Source organism: Megalobrama amblycephala, linkage group LG3, assembly GCF_018812025.1.
Source record: "Megalobrama amblycephala isolate DHTTF-2021 linkage group LG3, ASM1881202v1, whole genome shotgun sequence".
NCBI lineage: Eukaryota > Metazoa > Chordata > Actinopteri > Cypriniformes > Xenocyprididae > Megalobrama > Megalobrama amblycephala.
In genome coordinates, this window is record NC_063046.1 from 35,204,390 (window position 1) to 35,225,329 (window position 20,940).

The 20,940-nt window shown below is 36.8% G+C and overlaps 1 protein-coding gene across 1 annotated transcript in view; it reads right to left on the reverse strand.

Annotated features, from left to right (window-relative positions):
• Nucleotides 1–20,940, reverse strand: part of adam19a (ADAM metallopeptidase domain 19a) — a 110,707-nt gene that overhangs the window by 69,863 nt on the left and 19,904 nt on the right. The window contains 1 exon segment of the mRNA XM_048185268.1: nucleotides 8,137–8,213. Coding sequence (XP_048041225.1) covers nucleotides 8,137–8,213 — 77 coding nt within the window.

Genomic DNA, 20,940 nt, shown 5'->3' on the forward strand with positions numbered 1-20,940 from the left:
TATTTTTAAAAACAGAGGAGAACAGAGGGGAGTCTTCTGACAAAAAGAGAACACGACAGAACTCGTAATAAAACGAGAATCAACATTGGATTGGCTTTTTGGAAATGGTGAGAACCAAAACACCATGAAAATAAAACATAACTAAACAGAACATAACCATTACACTTAACAGGTGAGTAAGGTATTTTATTGAACAGATATTGGTAGCTCTCTAACAGAGTTTATTATAAAGCATTATCTATTGAGAAGAGTAATTTCATTATGGGTTGTTGTAGTGCTGTGCTTGAATCAGTGCTGTAATGTAATAAAGTAATAATACTTCGTTACAGTATTTTTTGGGAGAATCTGTACTTTACTTGAGTTTTTATATTTGTGTCAACTTTTACTTTTACTCCACTACATTACCTAAATAAAATACTTTTACTCTGATACATTTTCCCATAGAATTTTCATTACTTACTACAAAATAAAGTTGGAAGAACACAGACTGCAAGCAAGCATGTGCAAACAAGTGCTCGCATAACCGCGGTTGATTTAATTTTCCGGTTTGCGTCCGTTGCTGGAGCGGCCGAGAAGAGTGCGCTGTTATTATACAGTACGAAAGCGGCCTCTAGAGGAGAAATAAAAACTATCACTGATGACTCGTAGAGTTTGTTTTGACAAGTGACATGAGGCTGTGCGCTGGACAGAGCGGGACACTTCAAAAAGGATTTAAAACGGACAACAAAACGGTATGTTATACAGTGTACACTACATGTTTTCATATCATTATAAAGTAATTAGTTTGTAGAGTAGATGCTGCATTAGTGGAGAACAGTAGTTTGTTTGCCATCAAGGTTGAGAGGATGCTAACATCAGTAGTACTTTATACACCACTGGCTTGAATTTATTTTTAAGGAAGTATTATTGACGTAGTATTGCTACGTCTATTAATGGATATAGCTACATTAATGTCTTCAGCTAGTCAGCTTGAAATCCTTTCCATTTAAACTGGTTATATCGCTTAAGTCTAGTAGTGAATTTTTTTATGAGCAGTAGGATAACAATCCTGCAGTTATGCAGAGCCAAGGCACAACCAATGTTCTTCTGCAAAATTGAGCTTTTTTAGCTAGAAGTTACATAGTATACCTTTATTTTATCTTTTTAAAGTTTTTTGTGTTATCTTAAAATTGTAGCACTTATAGTGCGAGGCTGTGAAAACAGTGAAATTTGACACAACGGCCAAGATGTGTATGGCATATGTTACAAAATAAGAGCAGAGTGAATGCAAGAAAGTGCCCTGCATAATCTGCCTCTGACAGACTGACAAATTGAAAAGATTGCTGTGGACTGTGGGCTAGTGATGGGTTTATGTTTAATGTTATGAAAATACAACAATCAATATATTGACTTTATAATGTAAGCAACCAATGCCTTAAAATATATTCATTTGGGGGCTTTTCACAACTAAAAATCTATGTGATTCATTTGATTAATTAATAAGCATAGAGTATCATGTTACTAATTAGATGAAAAATTTCATTCGATTGACACCCCTAATTATTAGTGATACCATGACTCCTCTGGCAAGGTTTTAGAAGTTCATGAGTTATGACTGTGTTGAATTATACAGACAGCTGTTGGCTTAATCCAGAACATGTGCTTCAATTCCATTTTTTTTTTTTTTAAATATCATACCCTCTGGGATGAATACATTAAAATATTCATAATAAAATATTTAGGTCAATCACTTCAGCTCTGATGGGTTATGATGTTCGGATTTTGGGAGTTCAGCTGCCAATGGAGCTAAACCACAACCACCTGTTAGGACTTCATTTCATCCCCCTCTCGTGTTCTTTTCAGCCCTCTATCGTCTGTCTCCTTATCACTGCTCTCCATGCCCTAAACCCCTCTCGTCCTCCATGCTTCTTTATCCCTTCTCCTTCACACCATCAGTTTATACTTCTCAAATATGTTCCCGCTCTCTCACACGCCCTCCAATCACATTCTTTCTTTCCAGTTTCTTTCTCTCATATTAAGCAATATAAACTCTATTAATCTCTTTCACCCTCGATACACCACAATCTCTCCTCCCGTCTCTATCTAAAACGCAACCTTTTCACAAACCACTTGACCTTAAAAGAAACCCACAGACTGCTCCACAATGCCATTGCTAGAAATGAGATGGCTAACATAATCACTGTAGTACCTTTAAAATACCAAATGTTAAAGGACAAACTTCTGCATAATTCAGTTTAAAAGTTAATTAAAATATGTGGTAAGATCCTCCCAAAAAGAGATTAAAACTCATTACTCCAGGTTATATGCCCGTCATCTGCCTGTATTCACTTATTCACTTTCTTTAAACTGTCAATCAGCCTTTCAATTAAACGCAGCTCAGATGCAAACACACACAAACATGCTCATTTACATCACAAATAACTTGGCTATGAATAAAATGACAAAACCTTGCACTTGTGCAAAACCTTGGAATTATGTTAAAACACACACACACACACACACACACACACACACACACACACACACACACACACACACACACAACATTGTACATATTTCTTATTGTCATTTGCAGAATGAGAGCCGCTTTGTTATTCTCATGGGCACACAATGGAGCTATTCAAGAACCATTTAAATTATGCCTACATTTTCACTTAGAAACCTATTTCTAAGTACTTCCATAAAAGGAAAAAAATATGCCTGGAAGTTTTCTAGAGGTTTTTATGGTCATGTTATGGACATGCATAATGCAACACAGCCAAAAGACTGGTGACCCTTAACCTCAGCTGTCAGAGGTTAGGATGCCAGTCTAAAGTTAAGCTATGATCTTTACTGATGTTTTAAAATGAGTTCAGTGTTGAACTACCAACTTTTCCTATGCCAGTATTTTATTCTGTCTATTCAACTTCTTTTCAAGTGGTTGGTGTATTAGAGCTGCGTAATAAAAAAAATAAAATAAAAAAAAATAAATAAAAAAATGAGTGCTGAAGAAACACTACCTGACACCAAAAGAAGCTTCAAAACAGAGCACTGTTAGTAATTATTTTGTAATCTCTCGTAATGTAGACATGTAAATGTGTGGTCTATGGAAGTAAAATAACACGAAATGTCATTAAAACAAAAAAGCATCTTGAATTGCACTAATTGAAAAAAAAAAAAATGCATTGCATTAACAGTGCTTTCAATTTAACCCTTTAGAACCTGAAGCTAAAATAGGTTGTTTTCACATATTTTGTTTTGATGACTATAAAATTCTAACACAATATGCTATCTTCAAGTGCAAGCTGTTGTTTTCTTTTTCAGAACACAAATGGCTTTCAATAAATTACACTTATTGACCATTACTGTGTGTGGTGAGATTGTAAACAGAATTTAATTAGACATTATTTAGAAAAAAATCATAAAAATCATGAACAAAAGAATCTAACACTTCAAAGTTGAAAATGTAACTATAATACATATATACATACATCGATCAGGCATAACATTATGACCACCTTCCTAATATTGTGTTTGTCCCCCTTTTGCCAAAACAGCCCTGACCCATCGAGGCATGGACTCCACTAGACCCCTGAAGGTGTGCTGTGGTATCTGGCACCAAGATGTTAGCAGCAAATCCTTAAAGTCCTGTAAGTTGCGAGGTGGGGCCTCCATGGATCAGACTTGTTTGTTCAGCACATCCCACCACAGATGCTCGACTGGATTGAGATCTGGGGAATTTGGAGGCCAAGTAAACACCTCAAACTCGTTGTTGTGCTCCTCAAACCATTCCTGAACCATTTTTGCTGTGTGGCAGGGCGCATTATCCTGCTGAAAGAGGCCACAGCCACCAGGGAATACTATTTCCATGAAAGGGTGTACATGGTCTGCAACAATGCTTAGGTAGGTGGTACGTGTCAAAGTAACATCCACATGGATTGCAGGACCCAAGGTTTCCTAGCAGAACATTGCCCAAAGCATCACACTGCCACCGACGGCTTGCCTTCTACCCATAGTGCATCCTGGTGCCATGTGTTCCCCAGGTCAGCGACGCACACGCACCCGGCCATCCACATGATGTAAAAGAAAACATGATTCATCAGACCAGGCCACCTTCTTCCATTGCAGCTAGCATTAACTTGAGCAATTTGAGCTACAGCTCATCTGTTGGATCGGACCACACAGGCCAGCCTACACTGCATGTGCATCAATGAGCCTTGGCCGCCCATGACTCCCATGACTCACCACTGTTCCTTACTGTAATAAGCCGTACAGTATATTGCCGAAAAGCACATGATGACGACTGTTTGGAACAATTTGAATTATTTTGATTATTTTTCGACTATATACCCGTTTTAAAAGGGTTAATGCAGTGGTTCCCAACCTTTTTTACGCCAAGGCCCACCTCCTCTCTGAATCAACACGGCACGTGGCACGTTTTAAATTAACAAAAACATTTATATTTTAGTTATTATTTACATTCTTTACAACTTAAAAGTACATACTTTGCTCAGTAATACAGTACAGTACAGTAACTTAAATAAGCACAAGTCAACCCTGCCATACCGAATAAGACCACAGGGAGATACCAAAGGACTGAATTTAAAAACTATGCGGATCCATTCAAAATTATTGACATATAACACATTTAACACCACTGATCCTCTCAAACGTCTCAAAAAAACACGCTTGTTCGGCGAGCATCCGTTATAAAACACTCACAATACATTCATTTTGACAACTGCTATGCGAATATATTGAACTATGTTCATGCAGAAATACAATGTTATAGCGATCAGTGAGTGAGTCGAGAGCACACATGCACAGTTTGTTTGCGCATCAATTTGCGCGCCCGCGCATAATGTACGACTGCTGTATGTCACTGTAATCGTCTTTACCTTCATTATCATCGTCATCCATCAAAACCCTTTTAGCGACACAGGTTTTCTTTTTCCAACTGAGAGAGTTTGCGTTTTGAGCACTTTTCAGTCTGGATTTCACAGCAGCATGATGAGAAATGGCCTGGGCTGAACCGAAACAATCACAGAATACGTACGAGAGAGGTGGTGCCTTGTTTTAAATGTATTTTTTAATTAATTTAATTACATTTATTAAATGAAACGTATTAATAATTAAATTAAGGAATTATATTAATATATTTAAATTAATTTTAATTTATCTCGTGGCCCACCTGGAGGATCACTGAGGCCCCCTAGTGGGCCGTGGCCCACAGGTTGGGAACCACTGGGTTAATGCATTGTATTACCAGTTTTTGCATATCTGAGAGCTGAAATTCACAAATTTTTCAGTTCAACATGCTTTTTTTGTTGCAAAAACATAATTTTTAATGCAATTCAACATGTTGACATTTGTCGTTCTTTTACTTCCATAGTGGTCACATTTACCATTTTTGTTCTCCAGCATAGGGGCTTTCACACTGAATAGTTCTAGGAACTCCGTTATAGGAACTAGCCACTAGGATAGTTCCCCAAGAACTAATTTCTCCCCCGGGCCATGTTCCTTGTTGCATTCGCACAGGGAATAGGAACTCTGAAGCAGCCGACAACGGCATCTTTAATCGCGGCATTTACAAATGCTAAAAAAAAACGGTGGATGGAGGATGCCACGATCAGAGCTGTGTTTGCGTAATTTACGCAACAGAAAGAGCAAAAAGTGGGGCTAAGAGACGAATCTCCTATGACAACTTTCAGTATTACATATCATTGAGGTGGAGAAAAGAACACAACCCTGCAGACAGCAGGTAAATGCAGTTAGCACTGTTTTCCATGTGTGTGAAGTAATGCTTACACAGCTTTTTAAAAATGCCAGGTGCCGGTGTTTGACGTGTTTGAGCTGTGCTTCATATATTGCTACACTACTGACAATAGACAATTGACCTTTTTTGCACAGGTAATTTCACCAGAACTTCACATGAAGACTACAAGGCATATACACAGTGTTAATAAGAATTCATTGTACTGTAGACAACTTTGTCTTTATAATGGCAACTTTCGCAAGAATCGGCAGAGTTGTTACAATTAATAGTCAATGTGAGTTTGATTTACTGAAGCATAACCAGCAAAAACATAATTCAAGGACACATATCACTGCTTGCCATGACATTCAGTTGCCATACATAAAATAAGCATTTTATAATATATAAATTATATAATCATTCTGCCCTATAGTGTATAGAAAAACAAGTGTGCTTCTTTGAAAATGGCCCTATTTACAAAACCGAAACCCTCTGCTCTACTCTTTGAGAATAACCTTTCATATTCTGTATGCTCTGCTTCCTGTTGTGTGTTGAATGCACTTCTCTGCAAGTGATGCAATCTAAAGAAGCAATTAGACAAATGGCATATACACTCAAGTAATGCACCTTCCTTTATCTATTTCAAGAAAACTTTAGACTATAGATTGAGTGTATTCATTAAAAAGTCCTCAAGCTATCCTCTATTTCCTGGATCCATTACAATGCGGCTGTGATCTAGATTCTATGCCAGTCCTCTATGCCCTGACTTTTCTCATTTTCTTCACTTCGACCTGCTTGCAGAGTACTTTGTCTTGTAAAAGCTCCAAAAAAGACTGTGGGACCGCTTTGAGGGTTCCTTCGGGCCTCGACAATACTCAGGAAGTCAGGCTGCTTGGTGTTTATGTGTGTCAGTGTGTGTGTCCTTTCTTCTGACCTACATTTGGAAAACCAGACTGGGACTGCAAGGTTCATATGTGGTTAAAATAAACATTAACTCTGCCAAGTAATATCAATGTGGTCCTGCAATTTCTGAGGAAGAAAAGGCAATCCATCCCCAAAGGTTTCCAGTACAGTCAGACTCAGACTATGACTCCATGGCATTGGTTCATCTCAGCATTTGGCAGAACAATCAGAGGGTGATAGTGATACCTGTTCCCTTTTCTCGGAAGATGTGTGGCTTAAGTCATTATTCAACTGTATGAACTCACTTCCTGCACATTTCCCGGAGCCATTTTACCATTTACAGATAAATTCAGCACCACTCCCATATCTTCAAATTATTAGCTAGATCTAAATGCAGTTTTTTGCTATATATTTTATAGGATATGTATTCAGCATAGCAATTTGAAAAACAGTTTGCAATAAAAATCTGTCAGCAGTATATTAAAGGGTTAGTTCACCCAAAAATGAAAATTCTGTCATTTATTACTCACCCTCATGCCGTTCCACACCCGTAAGACTTTCGTTCATCTTCGGAACACAAATTAAGATATTTTAGTTGAAATCCGACGGCTCCGTGAGGCCTCCATAGGGAGCAATGACACTTCCTCTCTCAAGATCCATTAAGGTACTAAAAACATATTTAAATCGGTTCATGTGAGTACAGTGGTTCAATATTAATATTATAAAGCGACAAGAATATTTTTGGTGCAGCAAAAAACAAAAAACAAAATAACGACTTATTTAGTGATGGCCAATTTCAAAACACTGCTTCATGAAGCATCGGAGCATAAATGAATCAGTGTTTCGAAACATGATTCAGATCGCGTGTCAAACTGCCAACAGCTGAAATCACATGACTTTGGCGCTCCGAACAACAGATTCGATACACTGACTCATTTGTGCTCCGAATCTTCCTGAAGCATTGTTTCGAAATCGGCCATCAATAAATAAGTCATTATTTTGGGGGGTTTTTGGCGCACCAAAAATATTCTCATCGCTTTATAATATTAATATTGAACCACTGTACTCACATGAACCGATTTAAATATGTTTTTACTACCTTTATGGATCTTGAGAGAGGAAATGTCATTGCTCCCTATGGAGGCCTCACGGAGCCATCGGATTTCAACTAAAATATCTTAATTTATGTTCTGAAGATTAACGAATGTCTTACAGGTGTGGAACGGCATGAGGGTGAGTAATAAATGACAGAATTTTCATTTTTGGGTGAACTAACCCTTTAAGATATTGGATGTTTCTCTTGCATAATCGGATATGCTTATGCTCAAATTTTTAATAAAGGCCTTTTCTTTACTAAAAGAGGTCAACAAATGACCGCTGAGATGGGAATTATGAAATCTTCCAGTTAATCAGTGAGATGGTGTGAGGTTACTGTCAGTGCCTTGTAATCATTTTTTTTTTTTTCAATTATGTGTGAGTCATTTTAAGAGGTTACTTACTGATTCCGTTCAACTTGTAGAACCAATTTCACGTCCTGGGCTGACACCAGAATCTCCCCCCTCTCTGGGAACTGGTCCTGATGAGAAGGAAATTACAGATTAATTTCAGAAAATCTTACTTTTTTACTTTTCAGATCAGAAAATCATACTAATCTTACAGCACTATTGTTTTCAACATTAATAATAATTAGTAATGTTACTTGAGCATAAAATCAGCATATTAGAATTATTTCTGAAGGATCATGTAACACTAAAGACCACAGTAATGGCTGCTGAAAATTCAATAATAATAACTGTAATTTCATGTATGTAATAATATTTCTCAATATTAATGTTTTACTGTATTTTTGATCAAATGAATGCAGCGAGAACTGAATGTTAGTGTAAATTTAAATAAATATTCAAAATTTCAATGGAATGCTGACTTCAAACCCTGTAAGCGTTATGATTTAGAGATATTGTCAGTGTTTTTTAAATCTTCAATAATACTCGCACCTCTCCTGTTCAACCTATATATGCTGCCACTGAGCCAAATAATGAGAAAGAACCAAATTGCATATCACAGCTATGCAGATGACACCCAGATTTACCTAGCCCTATCACCTAACGACTACAGCCCCATTGATTCCCTGTGCCAGTGCATTGATGAAATTAAAAATTACTGTTTGCATTTTATTTATCTTTTTATTCTTTTAATTCCTTTTCCTGTTTTTATTTCATTTTTAATGTATTTTATATCTTTTATGTATCATCTTGTTATTTCTGACTTTTAATGCATTTTAAATATTGCTGTCTGGTTGAAAGAGCTGGGAGAATTAGGAAAAAAGCATTTGTGATTAGGTTAAAATTTGGTAAATTTGGATAAGGGACAAACCATGGGGAAATTTGAGCTGTGGTGCATGGTTAAGATATCTCTGGATTACAGTCAGGACACTTTCCAAAGGGGGAAATTTCCAAAGGGGAAATTTGAACTGCGTTGCATAGATAAGATATCTCCGGAAGGGGGATTAGGGCTGTGTGGCGCAGTTTGAGGTGTCTTGGCAAAAGGGGAGATTGAAACTTTGTTTATCACTTTAAAGTGCCTTAACAGGTAGCAGTCCTATCGTGTGAGGAAGATCCATTTAGATCCGTTCTTATGGATAGATCCATTTAGATCCACTCTGACGGACAACAACAACAACAACAACAACAAAAAAACTCCCTAAGACTTCCTAGCTCTTCCATCCAGATAGCAAAATTCTCTGTTTTTACTGTTATTTATATTCCTTATGTTCTAATTTCATTCTTCTTCTTTATGTAAAGCACTTTGAATTACCATTGTGTATGAAATGTGCTATACAAATAAAATTGCCTTGCCTTGCCTAATATGGAAGTCAAATCCTCAGTAAAGAGCTCTCTCCAAAAAAATTTCAACCATGTCACCCAAAACAACTAGTCTTTTTTGAAAAGAAAATTAGCTTCTTTTTTGCACACTTAAAGCCTGCCATAAAGAGACATTGTGTTGAAGCCAACGGACCAGAGCTAGTGTTTAGCATGTGTTTGCTCTGGATGCCCTGATTGTGGTTAGCTGTGCTAGCAGATAAAATGGGTAGGAGGCTGATGACTTTGATCCTCCGTGTAAACCCTTTCCAAGAAGTCAGACATCAGTAGACATGAACTCCTCCCTCAAGCCATGAAAAGTCCTACGATACAAATGGAAAATCTCTTAGTCCAGCGGCAACCAAAGTCAGTAAGATGTTCAACAGACCTTGGGGAGAATGCTGTATAAACAGTCCCCCTATAGGGACCACATATGAAATGACTGGAGCAGCGGTGAAAAGGGATGATTCCAAATGCGAAACATCTTGCTGCTAGCACATTCTGAGAAAGTAATTTGATGGTGGCAGTGTTTGTGAATTATTACTATCCTGCTTGCTATTGCTCATACAGCAAGATTGAAGATGATAAAATCAGCAAAAAAAAAAAAAAAAAAAAAAGCAATTAGACTTACAATAAAGGGGGGACTCAAGATATATCGAGGTACAGGAGAGACCAGAACACCCCAGAAACCACATAACAATGACCTTGGAAACTAACCACAACAGCTTAGAAACTTTTGCATAGCCAAACCACCACTCCTAATATCTTTATAAAATGTAGAAATCACATAGCAACACCCTGAGCAACCACAAAGCAACACCCTGTCAGTTTCTAATGCAACTGTGGAGGGATTATTGAAAAATAAAGACATATTTTCTATGTGAAGAGAGGATGCATTAGAAACCACAGGACTACACGTACAGACATCTGTCAGAATGTTCTATCCTGAGGGGGAGTTTCGCTCCATGGGATAAAGGAAGACGAGGAGGTTTGAGAAAAGTTCACATCTCACAAATCATACAGGGAAAGGTTGAGATGGAAGAAATGAGGAGTTGAAGAGGGGGTCACTTTTTCCTGAACATGCAATCACTTACCGACCCCAAGAGCTTCATGCCGCCAAGGCCGGATTTATGCATTGGCATTCTAAGCATGTGCATATGCTCACAATAATAATGATTATTATTATTCTAATGCTAAAACTCTGTAAGACAATTACTTTTAACATTTAAAATATTGTCACTGTCAGGCAGAAATCTCTTATTCTATTTTTTGTCATTATAATATATATTTTTTTCATAAATCATTACTATTGGTCACCCTTTACCTCTATCTGTGGATTTTCCAAATATTTAACCAATGAAAAGTATTAAAAACAGCTTGAGACTAAACCTCATAACTCCACCCGCGTCTTGAATCTTGAATGAAGTGTCACACACAGTTTGGACTGTCTATGCTTGCTTGCAATGCAAAGGTAAATAAAGTACTGGTTGTTTGAATAAGAACAGTGTTCCTTTACTTAAGAAACACTATATATATATATATATATATATATATATATATATATATACACAGGTGCTGGTCATATAATTAGAATATCATCAAAAAGTTTATTTATTTCTCTAATTCCATTCAAAAAGTGAAACTTGTATATTATATTCATTCATTACACACAGACTGATATATTTCAAATGTTTATTTCTTTTAATTTTGATGATTATAACTGACAACTAAGGAAAATCCCAAATTCAGTATCTCAGAAAATTAGAATATTGTGAAAAGGTTCAATGTTGAAGACACCTGGTGCCACACTCTAATCAGCTAATTAACTCAAAACACCTGCAAAGGCCTTTAAATGGTCTCTCAGTCTAATTCTGTAAGCTACACAATCATGGGGAAGACTGCTGACTTGACAGTTGTCCAAAAGACGACCATTGACACCTTGCACAAGGAGGGAAAGACACAAAAGTTCATTGCAAAAGAGGCTAGCTGTTCACAGAGCTCTGTGTCCAAAAAAACATTAATAGAGAGGCGAAGGGAAGGAAAAGATGTGGTAGAAAAAAAGTGTACAAGCAATAGGGATAACCGCACCCTGGAGAGGATTGTGAAACAAAACCCATTCAAAAATGTGGGGGAGATTCACAAAGAGTGGACTGCAGCTGGAGTCAGTGGTTCAAGAACCACTACGCACAGACGTATGCAAGACATGGGTTTCAGCTGTCGCATTCCTTGTGTCAAGCCACTCTTGAACAACAGACAGAGTCAGAATCGTCTAAAGACAAAAAGGACTGGACTGCTGCTGAGTGGTCCAAAGTTATGTTCTCTGATGAAAGTAAATTTTGCATTTCCTTTGGAAATCAGGGTCCCAGAGTCTGGAGGAAGAGAGGAGAGGCACACAATCCACGTTGCTTGAGGTCCAGTGTAAAGTTTCCACAGTCGGTGATGGTTTGGGGTGCCATGTCATCTGCTGATGTTGGTCCACTGTGTTTTTTGAGGTCCAAGGACAACGCAGCCGTATACCAGGAAGTTTTAGAGCACTTCATGCTTCCTGCTGCTGACCAACTTTATGGAGATGCAGATTTCATTTTCCAACAGGACTTGGCACCTGCACACAGTGCCAAAGCTACCAGTACCTGGTTTAAGGACCATGGTATCCCTGTTCTTAATTGGCCAGCAAATTCGCCTGACCTTAACCCCATAGAAAATCGATGGGGTATTGTGAAGAGGAAGATGCTGAAGAAGAAGAGCTGAAGGCCACTATCAGAGTAACCTGGGCTCTCATAACACCTGAGCAGTGCCACAAGACTGATCGACTTCATGCCACGCTGCATTGCTGCAGTAATTCATGCAAAAGGAGCCCCAACTAAGTATTGAGTGCTGTACATGCTCATACTTTTCATGTTCATACTTTTCAGTAGGCCAAGATTTCTAAAAATCCTTTCTTTGTATTGGTCTTAAGTAATATTCTAATTTTCTGAGATACTGAATTTGGGATTTTCCTTAGTTGTCAGTTATAATCATCAAAATTAAAAGAAATAAAAATTTGAAATATATTAGTCTGTGTGTAATGAATGAATATAATATACAAGTTTCACTTTTTGAATGGAATTAGTGAAATAAATCAACTTTTTTGATGATATTCTAATTATATGACCAGCACCTGTACACACCCTGGACCACAAAACCAGTCATGAGGGTCAATTTATTAAAAATGAGATGTATACATCATCTGAAAGCTGAATAAATAAGCTTTCCATTGATGTATGGTTTGTTAGTATAGGACAATATTTGGCCCAAGATACAACTATTTGAAAATCTGGAATCTGAGGGTACAAAAAACTCTAAATATTGAGTAAATCGCCTTTAAAGTTGTCCAAATGAAGTCCTTAGCAATGCATATCCATTCACAAAAAAATGCATTTTTTATATATTTATGGTTGGAAATTTATAATATCTTTACAAAAGATCAAATATACCCGTGCGACTCATTACTGGTTTTGTGGTCCAGGGTCACATATATATAAAGGCAAATTTTTTAATTCAAAAATGTATTTTGCCTATGTCACAATATGAGGTAAACTGGCCCTGTATGCCGCTGTCAAAAAGACAAGTGAAGGCACAAGTGAAGATGTCAGAGGACAGCAGGAGAAATGGATGTTAGAAAAGGGGAGATGAAAGATGAAGACATAAACACAAGACTGCTTGAAGTGATTGTACAGAAGTGTAGATGACAGAAGTTGTCGTAATATTCTGTGTGAAGTCTCTTAAGTAATGCAGTTGGAATTCAGATCCCCAGACTCAGCAGTCAAAACATGTCGGCACACCCTAAATCTGTTATCGTTTAACATTTCATTCTTGTCAAATACTTGATTTGTGTTCGTTTTATTTGCACTCTATGTCACAGGCACAGCCAATTTAGTCTAGGTCACTTTGGACTAAAAAATCATCTTCTGAATAGTAGGTACAAATAAAATGTACTTATTTCCCCAGACACCTTCCACCTAATGACGATATATTGCTTAAAAAAAAAGTTTAGATTAAGCAAACCCTTTCGGACACCTCTCTAGACTCTTCATCACCTCAGTTTAAATATTTATATGAGGGGAATCAGTTGTTCCGCTGTTGACATGATTACATCTGAATGATAAATGAAAGAGCAACACAAAGCCAGGGAGGTGGGCATTGATGTGCGTGGTATCCGCAGTCCCAGAGCTCATGCTGGGCTGTAAGCTTGTAGTCTTTTGAAAGACTGCACCATACTGGGGCTTTACATTTGTGCCTAAGCATGCATATCAGCTGAACATTTTCATACTTAAAACATATCAAAAAGAACATTTTTAAGGAATAGCAACTCACCTTCATGTTTCTAAACCTGTAATAATTTTGTTTTGTTTTTTAAATAAAATACAAAAAGAGAAGTTAAGCAGAATTTCAAATCGTCTTAAGCTTAATAATAACTTTGGCTACGTTCAAACTGTAGGCAAAAGTGGCCCAAATCTAATATTTTTGCTCTTCAAAAGTTTGGTAACATTACAATTTTTTTAATGTTTCTGAAAGAAGTCTCTTATGCTGACCAAGGTTGCATTTATTTAATCGAAAATACAGTAAAAATGATTACCATTTAAAATAATTGTTTTCTATTTTAATACATTTAAAAATGTAATTTATTCTTATGATGACAAAGCCTAATTTTCAGCATCATTACAGTGTCACATGATCCTTCTGAAATAATTCTAATACGCTGATTTGCTGATCAAGAAATATTTAAAATGTTAAGCAGCACAACTATATTTTTAACATTGATAATAATAAGAAGAAATGTTACCTGAGCAGCAAATCAGCATCTGAAGAATCATGTGACACTGAAGACTGGAGTAATGATGCTAAAAATTCAGCTTTGCCATCACAGGAATAAATTATTTTAAAATATATTCAAATAGAAAACAGTTCTTTTAATTTGTAATAATATTTTAAAATATTTTTTACTGTATTTTTGTCTAAATAAATGCAGCCTTTGTGAGCATATTACGAGACTTCTTTCAAAAACATTAAAAAGTTAAAACAGGCACTGTATATAACTCATGTCTGTTTTGTTTGTTTTTTTCTCTTTATAACAATGTGAACAGCACAAACCACAAGGAATCTGATCTTTTTGATTCTGTTTTGGGCCATTTCTGTACCTGGTCCTAAATCAGATACAAGTCTCATGTTTTGCAATACACTTTCATTGATTTAAAAAGAGCACCAGAAACATTTATTTTTTTTTTTAAAGTACTCCTTTTGAGTTTTATTGAAGAAAGAAAGTCAAACGGGTGAACTATATCCCTTTAAATGTGCTGACTTTTCAAAGCACCCTGTTTACGATTACTCTTCCAAATGATGTAATGATCTGTATCAATGCATTTTAGGTTAGGCAATCCCACACTGAAATAATGAATTCTGGCAATGAGAGCTGGAGGGGTCGAAAATAACGTATTGCCGTATGAAGTGTTTTGAAAACATTGCAAATATAGAGATGCATTCAAATTTGAAGTGTTTTCACACTCTCTTTTTCACACAACCTGCTTCCACGAACGCCAGCTTGTGCTTTGGTTAATATTCTGATAAGTTTAGAAACATGACATTCTTTTTCAGAGATGAGAGCATGATAGCACATAATAGCAAGCTGGGACCACAGAGGAACTTCATGAAAGTGTGTTTACATCAGCTGAGGGAATCAAAGGAAATGTGATTTCACGTTAAATCTTTTCGCTTTTCAGTGTGACAAACTGTCCCAGTTTCATATTCGCTTGGTAAGGAAGCTAATTCTCAGTTTTTTATGCATACATTTTCCTTTGAACTTACTGGACACATTTTGACTAATGGAGGTAAGAAATTATTGAGCTTCCCGGCACTACACATGAGACCTTTTATAGCACAGTTATCAGCTTTTGTAGACAGACGGCTGTGAGAGATGTGAAATCAGCTATGAGGACAATCTTTTTAATATAACCTGTCTGCCATTAAGGGAGCTGTGCGCACCAGATCAAATTTACCACAGTCTCCTCATGACATTCTATCCTGAAGGGCTCATCATCACTCATTCTTCGTGTGTGACTATGTCAAAGAGGAGTCACAAGAGATGATTTGTGGGAAATTAACTGGGGCTAAAGTCAGCTAGCCACATCCCGATGGTTCAAACCAATGGCTCCTGGCTATCAAATATAGGATTTTGATAGAGGTTACTCTTCTATATTTTATCTAAGACCTCAGTCTCAGACTTTTTCAGTTTATTCTGGCCAAGAACTTGCTTAGACAGGAAGAGACTGTCTTACCGACATGTCAGCAACACAGTTTGTTTTGGTTTTTCGGAAATATGTAGATTTTGTGTAGATTTTAAGTTTGTAAGAATGTTCCTAAGTGCAATTCTTGAAATTTATTTAAAGTGCCCCCTATTATGGGTGCCCCTAAAATGTAAAGGTTCCTAATTTTGTTTTGGAGGTCTCCTATAGCTTTACATGCATCCAAGGTCAAAAAAGTCCAGTCTGTTGTGAATTTTCTACTGCTGCGGTTCTCAAAGTGGGGTTAATTTGTTACAGCTTACCGTTTTTTTTCTGGACTATAAGTCGCGTTTTCTTTATCATCTGAAACATGCATGCTATTTATTCCAAAGTGACTTGTACAATGCATTTAATGTCAAATAACCAAAAAAGTAGGCACTTAAGAGTTTCTATATAGACATATTTCTCATGTCTGTGAGTCAAGTATTCGCTGAGTTTTGGGTTATTTTTGTGCATGTGCGCCAGAAAGATGTTCAAGAAGACAGAGATGGCAAAAAGTGCATCCTGTTGTTTTCTTTACTTCTCAAAGGCATGATATTTTGTAGTCATTTTTAATGTACACAAATAAAAAATAGACACTTTGCCGTTTTGAATGATCTACTCTTATCTGTATGACCATAAATAACAGATTATGAATTTGTTTCCACAGCTGAGGAAAAAATGTAAGTGATCGTGGCAGCGTCTCGCACATGCTCACAATATGGCAGTTCTTGCACTGCTAATTTGATGCTAATTTGTTCATCATCAAAATAAAATAGCCAAACATATAAAAAGTTCTGCCTAATTTAATTCTGTCTGTTCTACACTATGAAGGCAGTGCCGGTCAGTCATTATACTGTCGACTTATTGTTATTCCAATCTCGTTTTTTCCGTATGTGAAGATGCTGATTTACGTGTAGAGCTATATTGGGACTGAAGTATGAAGTTTTCTTTACATAAATAGTTTAGCATCCAAATGTTAAGGTGATGATACACGTGGCAACTTTTTGAGCAATATTGCTGGGCAATGTTGCCGTCAACGTCAACGTCAACAACGTCAACCTGATGAGACACAGGGCAACTAATTAGGGCAACAGACAGTTGGCAGCAACTAATCAGAGAGGAGCAAATCTATTGCCAACCCAATAAATACCTTATTATAGGCACTTTATTTCAACTTTTCAAATATTTTCTTCATTTTTATTAAAAATAAATGCCTTTCCGATCTGATTTGTGATAGAAAAAGGGAGAAGAGCGAGTTCAGCAAAAGGCGGATTCGAACCTGTGTCGATCGCATCAAAAGCTACATTCATGTGCCATACGCCCTACAGCCTACGCTACTACAGACGTTAATTTAACTCCGTCTTTTTAGTATTTAACTGAAAACATTCAGTGGTTTAATTACAGCTTACATGCATTACTTTGGACAGTTGTTGGTATTTTAAGCAATATATGAGGTAAATTCCCTGTTTTGGGTTGACGCATGACAACTTACTAGCGTAAAAAGATATAAGTTCACACTCTTTTTCTCCGCTCCACTGCCGCTGAGAGGCCGCCATCTTGTTTGAATTTTTTCTGAAATCTCCGAACCGGTCACGTGATCGGCTGCTAACATTCTGATTGGAGGATCTCAAAAAATTGCCCACAACCGATCTAATGTATCCAGATATAAATTTGTTGCTCATTCTCAATGGGAAAGTGCCCAAGCAACGTTGCTCGGCTACATTGCCCGGCAACATTGCTCAAAAAGTTGCCCCGTGTATCAGCACCTTTAGGCTACATATTGAATATGGAAACTTTGGACCGAATGAGAAATGCTGGAGCCCAAAGTCTGTGCAGTTTCTGATTTGATTCAAATTAATTTGTTTAGATTGGCATTTAAAATAAATGTTGTCTGTATATTATTATTATTTTATACTTAGTTTTCGTTCTTGTTTTGTTCTGAATACCATTAATTTAAGGATTTGCTGTAGAGTGAGGGGAAGTAATACGCCGAGGCTACATTTTATGCATGTGTATGTGCGTGCGTGTGTTTTTCAACAACGCAACAAAGTTTGACACACTCAGGACAGGTGCAACTTATTTTCTGGAAAATACTGTAAATTATAAAACTGTGCTGTATTATTAAAAAGTTCATAGGGTGGAGACAGGGACAGAGCCGTACCCACCATTGAGGTCCCCGAGGTCCGGACCACTATAAAGTGTATATAATGAAAGTTATTGAAAAATTGCCAAATATTCACTCTAATTTGGTGCTGCAAGGATACTACACATTGCGATGATAACCAACCTTTTCATCTGAGCTGCTTTAGTGGACTAACACCGCTCATCAATGTCAAAATGTTTGAGATGAAATCAAATCAAAGTAGGTGGGCTTAATGGTCACAGAAGTGGTGAGATTACATAAATATAGATTATATGATTATTATTATTTTTGTATAAATATAGGTTATATGTTTGTTTGAATATTGAACCATTAATTGAACAGCTTAGTCCAAAACATTGATTAATTCAGGAAAAAAAGTTGCTGAAACTGATCTTTGATGCTCAGACAAATTGTTCATATGCCTCTGGACACAGAAGAATTGCATTGGCATTTGACTGAAATGTAACATCTATGCAAAATAAACCTTGAAACATTTTTCATTTGAGGCCATTCCTGTTTGGAATGTGTGATTGTGCATTGTCGACAATAAGCATAAACATTCTGCATTTCCATTTTGTAGTGTGGATCATTCATTGTAACATTTAAACTGATTCTCATGTTTAAGAATCTGTTTTCTGCTTGACAAATAATTCATGCCACTGCCCACTGACATGGTTTTAAAGCTACTGTTATCCAATATTTTTGGCCTTCAAACACCTTAAAATGCACATGTGTAGATCAGGAAAATCTAAAATTTCTCGGGGGGCATGCCCCCAAACCCCCTAGCAAGATCAGTTTTGGGAGCTCAACTCTGGATGGAGACCATTTGTGCAACAACAACAACAACAACAAAAAAGATATATATTGTGTCCATTAACCCCCACATTAACTTTGGGCTCTGTTATAAATATGAGGGGTTGGAAATGTTTTTCCAACCCCTCATACAGGGGTCCCTGGCTCCAAACATTTTGAGAACCCCTGGTTTAGCGAATTCGGCCCCTTATCACAGGACAGCGTAACAGTACAATTTTCCAATTGGTTTTCAAATCTTCATTGGCTTTGTAGTGTTCAGTGGTTGAACATATAATAAAAACATCTTTACTTGACAGTTGTTTTTTACCCTTATTAAAAAAAAGTATATTTCATACTAGGGTTGCATGATTAATCAATCAATCAATAAAATCGCAATGTGAGCATGCACAATTTCTAAACCGCAGAAAGCATGATTTTTACGTCAACTCTCTCAGTATGCAATCTGAAAGCAGCACACCTAAATCTATCGCGAGAACAGAACAGAGCGGATTTAACGTTATGACATGGAAGAAAGCACAGAAACAGGGATGGTGAATTCAGGGCAGGCTAAGGACTTGTCCAAAAAAATCAACATGCATGGTTTGGGAATATTTTGGATCCAGTAGAGATGATGTATCAGGAAGTTGAGGTATAGGAACTTAGTTATAGGAACTAGCCACCAGAGCGGTTTCCAGAGAACTAAATGTTCCCCTAGGGCCATTTTCCTGGCAATTTTTTTCTATTTTTAGTTCTTGGGGGATGGCCTTAGTGGCTAGTTCCTATTACCATGTTCTAGATATGTGTTTTTTAAGCATTTAACTTCTTTTTCTTGAGCGCTGAGTGGAAACGCCGTGTCATGCGCTAGATGCTGCAAAAGATGTGAACACAGTAGTTAAAGACGTCCGTCGAACACGTTTAAATAGAAAAACATTTGCACATTCCGAATCAGGTGAACAAAAATTGATAATACGGGCATTTGCAAACTGCACAACATATGAAAAGAGTTATAGAGCATAAAGATATAACGGACGCCATCACATATCATTTATGCATAGATATGGTGCCTGCAATTATATGTGTAAAAAAAATATAGTTTCGAAACCGTGAAAATCTTTTGATTACATGATTACATTATTTGCTAACTGCATTCTTTAAATTGTAATGTTGACATCCATTCTCCGTAACGCTGCTTTGAAACAATATGTATCGTGAAAAGCGCTATACAAATAAATTTTCAAAATCGAAATCACAATATTGATCATAAAGTTGTGAGAGTATTTCTTTGTCTATATTGCACAGCCCTAATTCATACACTTACTGTACAATTCAGATCAAGATGGTTCAATGTACAAAGTGCATTATAGAGAGGACACAAACAATCACATATTCACACATACACTCACTTAAAGGGTTAGTTGCCCCAAAAACTGACATTTCTGTCATTAATTAATCACCCTCATGTCGTTCCAAACCCGTAGAGACATTTGTTTATTTTCAGAACACAAATTAAGATATTTTTGATTAAATCCGAGTTTTTTTTTTTATCCCCCATAAAAAGCAATGAAATTACCACATTCAATGTCCAAAGAAGTAGTAAAAACATTGTTAAAATAGTCCACGTGACTACAGTGGTTCAACCTTACTGTTATGAAGCGACAAGAATACTTTTTGTGCGCAAAAACAAACGACTTTATTCAACAATTTTTCCTCTTACCTGTCTCCCCCTGTCGTCAACTGCGGAGCAGAGGAAAAATTGTTGAATAAAGTCAGTATTTTTGTTTTGTTTTTGTGCACAAAAAGTATTCTTGTCGCTTCATAACATTAAGGTTGAACCACTGTAGTCACGTGGACTATTTTAATGATGTTTTTACTACTTCTCTGGACCTTGAACGTGGTAATTTCATTGCTTTTTATGCAAGATAAAAACCTCTCGGATTTAATCAAAAATATCTTAATTTGTGTTCTGAAGATGAACGAAGGTCTTGCGGGTTTAGAACGACATGAGGGTGAGTAATTAATGACAGAAATTTTTGGGGGAACTAACACATTAAACCTAACCTTAGCACACATAGCTGGATGCATACTATGACTTAATTACACACATTCTTCACATTCCCCTCACAAAGACCTGCCAAATCTTTGAATGTCTATCTTTTGAACATGTCCGGACAGTTTTGGAATGAAAATATGACTCACAACACACTTGGAAAA